General features: G+C 35.4%; 1 protein-coding gene and 1 pseudogene across 2 annotated transcripts; both read right to left on the reverse strand.

Moving 5' to 3' along the window:
* Positions 1 to 925: 925 nt before the first annotated feature.
* Positions 926 to 2,038, reverse strand: LOC306638471 (olfactory receptor 1165-like; the record flags this gene model as incomplete). Its single annotated transcript, XM_079101730.1, has 1 exon — positions 926 to 2,038. The coding sequence occupies exon 1, from the start codon at positions 1,883 to 1,885 to the stop codon at positions 926 to 928; it is 960 nt and encodes a 319-aa protein (XP_078957856.1). The 5' UTR covers positions 1,886 to 2,038.
* Positions 2,039 to 10,011: 7,973 nt separating this feature from the next.
* LOC306639759 (olfactory receptor 1165-like) lies at positions 10,012 to 10,918 on the reverse strand (annotated as a pseudogene). The gene has a single exon. The product of its transcript is annotated as an olfactory receptor 1165-like (transcript).
* Between the last annotated feature and the right edge of the window lie 891 nt (positions 10,919 to 11,809).

An 11,809-nucleotide genomic window follows, 5' to 3' on the forward strand; every position in this document is an offset into this window, starting at 1 on the left:
TTTTTGTAAATAAAATGACCATATTAATGTTGCATTATTAATGTCCAAATTGATTACAATGATGAATCAGAGAGAATGGAAATGAGTAAATTGATCTATTTTGGAGACATAGAAATGTAATTTACAGATGTTCAAGGAAGAAAAGGGAACATAATTAACATTGACTCATTTGTTTAAGCAACTGAGTGAATATGTAAGGCAATTTACTGTTAAAGATGTACTTAAGATATGAGTTTATTGTGAGAATGTATGATCAAAGATACAGTTTCTTAACTACGGTGTCATGTCCCTCAAAATAGAATACAAGTATTGATAGAAGTGCAAATTTTTATTGCTATCAGCATTAACCCAGTACATTTCATTGAACTGTAATATATTGCATTGATTCTTAGAAAATGGGTGATACATATAAACAGTGGTTCATATTTTCAAGACTTACTTGCTAAAGTCAGTCAATATTTCTCATAAATAACCAAAGGTACTCATTGCACTTAAAGCATTAAAGTGAAACCAAAAGTTACACTTTACAGAACTTTCTGAGTCATCACAGTGGGTTTTGAAGACTTCAGTATGAATCTGATACAGGCAGCTTTCATTTTTGTTTTCACCACTTACATATGAAGGACAAGGTAAAGGCTGGCTATAGCACAAGATGGGAATTCTAAATACGAATTTCTAGCTCCTCATTCTGAATTCTGTAGTGTCCAGTGGGGAAGTTTAGAACCACATAATCTTCTGAAATTCGTCAGAAGAAATATACAAAAGAAGCATATTTGTAATGAAACAAGAAAATTAGAAAGCACTCTGAACATTTAGGAAGATTTTAATGGATGAATGTAAATATAACCATATATTCAGTTGAAACTTAAGTACCATGAAACACATTTTTTAAAATTGTTCATGGTTAAGATATACACAAACATATTTATCTGAATTTTATGTGGAGAGAATGCAGTTTGGTGTGGATTAGCCTCCTGACTGTCCCTTTCACATCTTTGTTCCTGAGGCTGTAGATCAGGGGATTCAGCATGGGGATCATGACAGTGAAAAGGACAGTTTCCACTTTCACCAGGAGCCAGGAGCTTTTGGAGTGGGGCATGCAGTAAAGAAGGAGGATAATGCCATGGAAGATGCTGATGGCAGTCAGGTGAGAGGTACAGGTGGAGAAGGCTTTGTGGAGGCCACCCTTGGAAGGCATCCTGATGACAGTGGCAACAATGAAGACATAGGAGGCCATGATGATCAGGAGGCTACATGCTTCATTGAATGTGGAAATGATGAAACATGCCATCTGGCTGAAGGAGGGGTCAGAGCAGGACAAAGAGAGGATGGCAGAGTACTCACAGCCAAAGTGATTTATGATGTTCGATCCACAATAGGACTGTTTTACTAGAGAATAAGTGAGTGTCACTGAGCAGAAGCCACCCCACATGTAAGTTCCAGCTACCAGGAGGGCACAGAGCTTGTGAGACATAGCAACTGTGTAGAGCAAGGGGTTACACACAGCCACAAACCGGTCATAGGCCATCACTGCCAACATGAACATTTCTGTAATCACAAACATACAAATAAAGAAAAACTGTGTCATGCATCCATTGAAGGAGATCGTTCTGTCTTCCACAACCAAGATCTCTAACAGCTTGGGCGTAAATACACTAGAGTAGCAAATGTCCAGAAATGAGAGGTGGCTGAGGAAAAAGTACATGGGTGTTTGAAGCTTAGGATTGATCCTTATGATCACAATTATGCCCAAATTCCCCACCAGAGTGACTGTGTAGATGCTGAGGAACAGCAGGAAGAGGGGTGCCTGGAGGTGTGGGAATTCTGAGAACCCTGATAGGATGAATGTGGACACAGAGCTCTGGTTTCTGACTTCATGTACCATGATTCTTCTTGAAAGAAAAAATATAAGGAATGAAAATAAAATGGAGCAGCAGAATTTGACATGGTGGACTGGCAGTGAGTTGATGCTCAGTGTAGCCCAATGAGGATGAGAGTGATCAGTTTACTGTGATGAGTCTTCTGCTTCCTGTGGGAATCTTACTTGATAACTTACTGAATGTTGATTCAGAGCAAGCAGCTGTATTCCTCAGGACTGTAGTTTTCTTACCTAAAATAAAGCAGTGGTAGTGTTCAACATTGTGATGTTATAAAAAGTGTCTATAAATGTGTCTGATGCATGGAAGACTTCACATTAAAATATTATTTTGTGATAAACAAGGAGACATGTACTAATGTCAGAGTATTATAGAGATGACTGTATTATTTATATTATCATACTGTGAAAGTCCTTGGAAATAGTAAAAACTTTTAATATGCAAATAAGAAGAAATAATAAATAACTTAAAACTCAACTCAAAGTGGCTCAAAGACCTAGGCATTACACCAGAGACTCTGAGCCTACTAGAAGAAAAAGTAGGACCAGCTCTCCACTTTGTCAGCTTAGGAATCAACTTGCTCAATAAGACTCCTAAAGGAAAAGATGTAAAATCAAAAATCTATATCTGCTTAGAATCCTGGACTGTTATTTCCCTTTCCACCAATCTTATTTATTTCTCTAAAGTTAGTTTATTTTTAAATTTTTTCTAATTAGTTATATATGACAGTAGAATGCATTTTGACACAGCATACATAAATGGAGTATAACTTCTCATTCTTCTGGTTTTACATGATGTAGAATCACACTGCTCATGTAATCAAATATGTACATAGGGTAATAATGTCCAATTCATTCTACTGTCTTTCACTCCCTTCACTCCCCTCTGCCTAATGCAAAGTACTTCTATTTTTCCCTAGGTTCCCCCACTGAGAATTAGCATCCACATATCATAGAAAATATTCAGCCTTTGTTTTTTTTTTTTTTTTTTTTTTGGGGGGGGGGATTGACTTATTTTGCTTACTGTTATCTTCTCCAGCTCCACCATTTACCTGCAGATGCCATGATTTCTTTCTTCTTTAAAACTGAGTAATACTCCATTGTGTATACATACCACAATTTCTTTATCCATTCATATGTTGAAGGGCACCTAGGTTGGTTCTATAGTTTAGCTATTATGTATTGATCTGCTACAAACATTGATATGACTGATTTTAAGTCCTTTGGGTATAAACTGAGAAGTGGGATATCTGAGTAAAATGTTGGTTCCATTCCAAGTTTTCTCAGATATCTCCATACTGCTTTCCATAATGGCTGCACCAATTTGCAGTCCCAGGAGCAATGTATGAGTGTGACCTTTCCCCCACATCCTTTGCATCATTTATTGTTACTTGTATTCCTAAAAATTGCCATTCTGACTGGAGTAAGATGAAATCTTAGAGTAGTTTTGATTTGCATTTCTCTAATTGTTAGAGATGTTTCTTAAGCCACCACATTATTATTTCCTTTGAGATAATTTGACTCTGTATTGTCAGAAATGGAATAATAAGTTTTTTCAGCCCTCATACTTTTTTCCTTTTCTTTTAGAGACCAATCCAGTTTTCTACAGTCCATTATGATTTGAGCAATTAATTACTTAAGCAATTTTTGACTTTTCTTACATCCCAACTATATTGTCCACAGTGGGTCAACACTATGATTTTAGTATGCTACCATAGGGAGGCATGGGAACATGGAAGGGTTTGGGAGCATATAAAGATATTCCTTCCCTAGCCACCTCACTATCAATTTGAGGAGGTCTGGAGTGTGTAATGATTTATTTACAAATAAACAGGTATATTAAAATGCACACACCACATTCATTGCTAGAATAACATTGTGTGATGACCCTGTGCAGTCATGGTGCTCCTTAGAAGTCATTAACTTAGGTACCTGGAGGACTGCTGGGATGGCCTCACCAACGCTCCTGTTTAGGGCATCACAAAACAAAACACAGCCTTAGAAATACACATGTGAACACCTTCTAGATGTCCATTCACATTCCTTTTGAATTCCAGTGCCCATGACCTCTTCCCCCAGTGCTTAGGTAATCTTAACATTGCTCGCTCACCTCTGCCTGGTGCTTTTTGCTTTTGCTGATCTTTTCAGAAGCTCAGGTTGGGGTTCTTGTAAAATCAGGCAGGTCTAATAAAAAATGAGGAAATATCAAGCTGTTCCTCATTCTACACTCTTACTGTTGCCAGCAGACATTTTGACAGAACATACTTTTCAATCAATAAAAACTACTATCCCACTAACCCTTGAATATAATCATTGATTTTTTTATTTATCTTTTAATTTTTTACAGACTGCATTTTGATTCATGGTACACAAATGGGGTACATCATTTCGTTTCTATGTTTGTACACGATGTATATTCATACCATTTGTATAATTATACATGTACACAGGGTAATGATGTCTGTCTCATTCCATTTTTCCTACCTCCTCCCTCTCAATTCCTTCTACACAGTCCTTGAATTTTTAACTCCACTTTCTTCCAAAGTGCATAAGTAGAAGTTATGAATTTTGACAAAATTTCTTTCATACATCAACAACCAACACTTCTGTCAATTTTTGTGGGGTGTTTAAAACTGCATTCTATGAAAATATTTATTTCTTCTAATCTACTGAATTGACTTCATTTCTCCACTCATGATTTCAACTGGATCTTGTTTAGTGACATATTTCCTACTTGGTGCATCCACGAAAACTTCTCTAGTTATCCAAATATTACTTTGCACATATATTATCAGAATATTTATGAAAAGCATAGCAGTTTTACTATTTTAAATGTGCATTCACGTGTGTTCTCTATTTTGCTAAACTCAAAAAATGTAATGAGAAAAACACTTACCTTTAACAATTCATTTAAATCCTCTAGTATGACCTAGCAATTGAGAACGAAATTTCAAACTCAGTAAAATTATCCTAGGAATCATGAAAATAGAGGTTAGCACCTTGAATACGCACCATTCACTGACCTAAGTGGATATTACTCTCCCTGACTCCCAGAGGTTTTTGTTGTTGATTTTGTTGTTTTTCCTCTCAGAGCAATCTCTGGATTTCAACACACCTCATAGAAAAAGGAAAAGATGGCCAAGATTAAAACTCCCACTAAAAGACAGATTCTCCTGATACACAGATTTAACTTCTGACTTTCTTGCTACTATGAACATGCTGCATGCACATTCTCCCTCGTGAATAAAATGTTCTTATACATTTTCATATCCCTTTAAAGACAGTGACTATTTCAGAATACAATTCAATAAGGGAGGGAATTAACACAATTTTTCAAGTGTTACAAGTTCTTGGTGGGAGCACAGTGGTGCTCCGAAGAAGTGACAGATCTTGATCATATATTTTATGACCATGTAGTTTGTTCACATCTAGCTGCTTAACTCAGGGGACACAGACCCTGGAGAATCCTGACTGTTGGGAAAATTTAAAAATACAATTAGAAAATGTATGTTGTCTGTTACTTGGAATATAATTTCTTCTAAATCAGTACTATGTTGATTGACCTGTCTTAGAAATATCTGACTACTATATGGAGATTACACAAAATCCCAAAAACATTAATGTAAGAGCATTGCAATAACCCTAATATAATTATATACTACAAGCATTTTTAGTCCTCTCTGAATTTGTTTGCATGTGTGTAGATGTATTTAAGCAGACATCTACTCCACATTGTACAATATGTTCTTTTATATTCAAGTACATTATGGGCTTAGTATTGTATCCTAAATTGAGGAAGACATTAGAAGATGGGAATACCTCCCATATTCTTGGATAGGCAGAACGAATATTGTCAAAATGGCCGTTCTACCAAAAACACTTTACATAGTCCATGAAATTTTCATCAAAATTCATGATGTTCTTTACTGAAGTGGAAAAAGCACTCATGAAATTCATCTATAAAAAGAAGAGGCCCAGAATAGCCAAAGCAATCCTTAGCAAAAATAAATAAACAAAATGAAGCAGGAGGCATCTCAATACCAGACCTAATATAATATAGAGCTATAATAATAAAAACAGCAGCATTGTATTGGCACCAAAACAGAGAAGAAGACCAAGGGAACAGAATAGAAGACACAAAGACAAAAACACAAAAATACAGCTAACTCATAATAGACAAAGTAGCCAATAACATACTTTGGAGAAAAAATAGCCTATTCAACAAATGGTGTAAGAAAAACTGGAAATCCATGTATAGTAGAATGAAATTTTACCCCATCCTCACCCTAAAAAAAATCAACTCAGAGTGGCTCAAGGATCCAGGTATTAAAACAAAAACTTTGCACAACTAGAAGAAAAGGTAGGCCCAACACTTTGACTTATCAGAACAGGAACGGACTTCCTTAATAAGATCCTCAAAGCTCAAAAAGTAAAATAGATAATCAATAAATGGAATGACATCAAACTGAAATGCTTCTTTGGATCAAGAGAAACACTCAAGAATGTGGACAGAGAGCCTACAGAATGGGAGAAAATCTGTCTTACCTACACCTCACATAGAGCATTAATTTTCATCATATATAACAGAATGAATCAAACAACATTACTGTATGTGGATTTATGATTACACAAATGGTATGCCTTTGCGCCATGTACAAACAGAGAGGCAACATGTATCCCATTTGTTTACAATAAAATAAAAAAAAAATAAAAAAAAAAGAACTAAAAAAACTTAACAGCAAAGAAAAATACAAATAATCAGAGAATGGGCAACAGAATGAACAGGCACTTCACAGAAGTAGAATTATTAATAGTCAGCAAATATATGAATAGTGTTCAACATCTCTAGGAATTAGAGAAATGAATATTAAAACTACACCAAGATTTTGTCTCACTTCAGGCAGAATGACAATTATCAAGAATACAAGTAACTATAAATATTGACAAGGATGTGGAGAAAATGGTACACTCATACATTGCTGGTGGGACAGCAAATTTGTGCAACTACTATGGAAAACAGTGTGGAGATTCCTCAAAAAATTTGGAATGGAACTACTCTTTGAACCTGTTATCCCACTTCTTGGTGTATTTCCACAGGACTTAAAGTCAGCATACTATATGATGGGCCACATCAATGTTTATATCAGCTCAAATCACAATAGCTAAATTATGGAACCAAATAGGTATCTTTCAAGTGATGAATGCATAAAGAAAATGTGGCATATATATACAATGGAGTCTTACTCATCCATAAAGAAGAATAATTTTATGACATTTGCCAGTAAATGGTTAGATCTGGAGACCATCATTCTAAGGGAATTAAGCCAGTCCCCAAAATCCAAAGGTAGAATATTTTCTCTGATAATAAGAAGCTAACCCACAATAAGGAAAGGTGAGGAGTAGAATGAGGGGAAGAATAGAAGTGTAGTAGAATAGACAATGGGGAATGGAGGGAAGGGAGAGGGAGTAAACAAAGAAAAGACAGTGGAATGAATCTGAAATAGTTTTCCCAAGTAAACATATGAAAACAACACAGGGAATTCCACCAGTATGTACATCCATAGGAATGGGACTCTAACTAGAATAAGGTACATTCCGTGCTTTTACAATTATAACAAAATGGATTCTGCCTCCACAGAAAACCAAAAATAACCAATAAAAACTTGTATTTTTGACTCTAACAAGATAATATTCTCAGTTTCTATTTTGCCAGTCATTGAAGTAGAAACAGTATAGTTTTGAATACTTGCACACATAATGTATAGATGTTAAGATGAGAGAAAATTATAATAATACCTGTTATTTTTCTCAAATATGACAGTTTACAAACAAAAATGTACAATCATGTTGAAATAAAAGGGAATACAGGAAAAATTGACAAAAATTTTGCAATGCACTTAAATTCAAAATAAACAAAAATATGCATACTTACATAAGAGCCAGTTAAATGATATATTTAACAAAATACTGTTCATAATATTATCAAATATACCAATTATTCAAGATGAGTCAGGTCACTCTAAACATAATTTTCAAAAATATTTTAAGAGGATTTAATGTAGACCATACAAACTTATACTATATTCATAAATTAGAAGAAATAACCATTATAATCATATTTATTCCTACAAAATAAATCATATTCTGTTCAATTCCAACAAATTATGAACATCTCACCAACATTATTATTGTTTTTATCTTCATCATGATTACCATTTTCATTTATTTTGTACTGTATGGTAATAGTTCATTTATTTTTATTCTATTCCTGATTTTGTTGAAGTTTTTTTTTTTTTTTAATTTCATTCTCCCATTAATAGGTGAAGGCTAATTTTGCTTATCTATTGACTAGGTCATGGTTTGCCCACATGTGGGTTAAACATTATTCTGTCTGATTTCTGTGAAGATATTTCTAAATGGAATTAACACTTAAATCAGCAACCTGAATAAAGTAGATTTTTAAATAACTTAATTACAAAAATATAAAACAAACAAACAAAAAACTACTGTTTCTTTTCAAGTAATCAGATGTCCTCTGACTTATTGCCTTAGAACAAGGACACTAGAATTTTCTGCTTTACAGATTCAAACATAGACATTGGCTTCTCTAGGTGTTGGATCTTCACATTTGCCTTGGATCCACACCCATGCCTCTGCTGGTCTCAGACCTTCCAATAAAGACTGGAGCTTCAGCATCAGCCCTCATGACTTCCTGCTGCTGCAGATCTCGGGAATTGTCAAATTTAATGATGACATGAATGTATATTTTAAATTTAATTCCTCATATAGATAGAATCTGATAGAAGAGATTATGTAGGTATACATGTATACATTATCTGCTTTGTTTACCGTAAAAATTGATGAAATATATTTACTGTGTATATTGAAATAAGCCTGTGATTTCCCCTTATTATGTCAATGTAATAGATCATCAATAATTTTAAATGATATACCAACTAACAGTACTCAAATAAACATATTTTCTTTTATATATTATTGAAATTTATTCGTGCACTCTATTATTAGTGTTTCTACAAATATATTTATGAGTTATTGGCTATAAAACCAAATGTTACCTCAAAATCAACCCTCAGTTTTCCTTCTCTTAAATCACAGGTGAAATCTTCTTAATTTATTACCCTTATAATTTTCTTCTGATGTTTCAGCTGCATGATTCAAGATTAATGGAAACTGCAAGATATACTTAAGATTGCATATTCTATATGCTTAAGGTGCAGAGACAAGGATACACAGACTCTAAACTCAGATGGTACTTAATTCATTTCCTAGACAATTGTGCATTATTCATTTACTTTTTTAGTGACTTTCATCCTATAATTTTTGGAAGAAGAGGGAACACATGTAATAGTGACTCCTTTGTTTAAGCAACAGAATGGGTATACATGGCAATTTACTGATGAAACTTCCATAAGACATGAGTTTATAGTGAGAATGTGTGATCAAAGGGACAATTTCATAACTATAGTGTCATGTTCAACAAAAGAGGATCCAGTCACTGTTAGAAATAAATATAAATTTTTGTTCCTATCAGCATTATCTCAGTGCATTTCATTGAACTCTAAATATGTTGCATTGATACTGAGAAAAAGTGTGATGCATATAAATAGTAGCTTATATTTACCTACTTGCTAGGGTCAATCAATAGTTCTCATAATATCACCAAAGGCTCTCATTTTGATTAATCTATTGAGGAGAAACAAACAAAAACTATGCTTTACAGAACTTTCTGAGTCAACACAGCGAGTTCTGAAGACTTGAGTACGAATCTGGTGCAGGCAGCTTTCATTTGTGTTTTCAGCACTTAAATATTAAGGACAAGCTAAATTTGGTTTGTAACACAAGGAATGATTCTAAACGTGGAATTCTAGTACCTCCTTCTGACATCAGTAGTGTTTTTTGGGGAAGATTAGAAGGTTATTACCTTCTGAAAATCTTCAGAAGAAATATACAAAGCAGCCTAATTTCAATGAAACAAATTCAGAAAGTGCTTTATATATTTAAGAATATTTCATATTCAATAATGAATGGATGTAAACATAATCAAATACTGAGGTGAAATACACACCGTCAAGAACATTTTTTAAATTGTGCATGATGAAGACATACAAAAACATTTATACAAATTTTATGTGGAGGGAATGCAGCTTGGCATGGATTAGGCTCCTGACTGTCTCTTTCACATCTTTGTTCCTGAGGCTGTAGATCAGGGGATTCAGCATGGGGACCATGGCTGTATTGAGTGCACTTTCCATTTTCACCAGGAGCCAGGAGCTTTTGTCATGGGGCACACAGTAGAGAAGCAGGATGATCCCATAGAAGATGCTGATGGCAGTCAGGTGAGAGGTACAGGTGGAGAAGGCTTTGTGGAGACCACCCTTGGAAGGCATCCTGATGACAGTGGCAACAACGAAGACATAGGAGGCCATGATGATCAGGAGGCTGCATGCTTCATTGAATGTAGAAATGATGAAACACGCCATCTGGCTGAAGGAGGGGTCAGAGGAGGAGACAGAGAGGACAGTCCTACCAGAGAATAGGTGAGTGTCATGGAGCAGAGACCACCCCGCATGTAAGTTCCGGCTAACAGGAGGGCACAGAGCTTGTGAGACATAGCAACTGTGTAGAGCCGGGAGTTATACACGGCCACAAACCAGTCATAGGCCATCACTGCCAACATGAACATTTCTGTAATCACACATGCACAGCCAAAGAAAAACTGTGTCATGCATCATTGAAGGAGATAGTTCTTTCTTCCACAACCAAGGTCTCTAACAGCTTGGGTGTGATTACACTGGAGTAGCAAATTTCCAGAAATGAGAGGTGGCTGAGGAAAAAGCACATGGGTGTTTGAAGCTTGGAATTGTGCCTTCTCACTAGGACTATGCCCAAGTTCCCCACCAGAGTGGCTGTGTAGATGGTGAGTGACAGCAGGAAGAGGGGTGCCTGGAGGTGTGGGAATTCTGAGAATTCCACCAGGATGAATGTGGACATGGAGCTCTGGTTACTGACTTTGTGTACCATGATTCTTCTTTAAAGATAAAATATCAGGAAATGAAATGGAGCATCAGGACGTGACATGGTGGAGTGGCAGAGAATTAGGTGACATTGAGTGTGGTCCAGTGATGATGAGAGAGTCAATTTGCAATTGTCAGTCTTTGCTTCCCTTTGAACTCCTACTTGACCACTTACTGACCATTGATTCAGATAAAGTAGCTGCATTCTTCAGGACTGTAATTTTCTTATCTGGAAAAAAAAAAAAAGGGAGCAGTGATCAGCATTGTTTTAAGTTTTCTGCTGGTCACACATATTGGTGAAAATGTATTGTTTTTATATCCAGGAACTTAGATTACTTTTATTAAGCAAAACTACACTGGTCAAAAATTTTGTAGCTTCATATTCTGCTCAAAAAAGGAAGTCTAGTGAAACCATAATCTCAATGAAGATTCTCAATGTTGACTTGGATAGAGAATTCCTGGATGCATAGTGCATACTAAGTGCCCATCCTGAGTGTCCGTACACCAAGATCTGAGCATGACTGAGCATCATTTAAAAGCTGAGAATTCTGTTTCTACAAAGTCAGTTCGAGCTCAAATACTGATATTCCATAAAATATCCTTTTATTGGTATAATCTATGTTTATTAGAGATTTCTGTATTTCTGTTAGGGCTAGATAATTATACCAAGAAACATTGGTTAAGCTTGCCTGTGTAGGAGGTTAGGAAGGTCTGTAGGCCTTAAACTTACCAAAAATTTCTGACTCTGGCAGATTCCCTTGATAGTTATCAGGCACACCTGCCTAAGAATCACTCATTTATAGTTTCCAGTTTTTACTTATTCTAGGGTCAAACACAAGTGTGCATCTTAAGTTACATGTAACTATTGTTTCTTTTTAAAAAATGTCCAAGAAAGGCT

This window comes from Sciurus vulgaris, assembly GCF_902686455.1.
Source record: "Sciurus vulgaris genome assembly, chromosome: 11".
Lineage (NCBI taxonomy): Eukaryota > Metazoa > Chordata > Mammalia > Rodentia > Sciuridae > Sciurus > Sciurus vulgaris.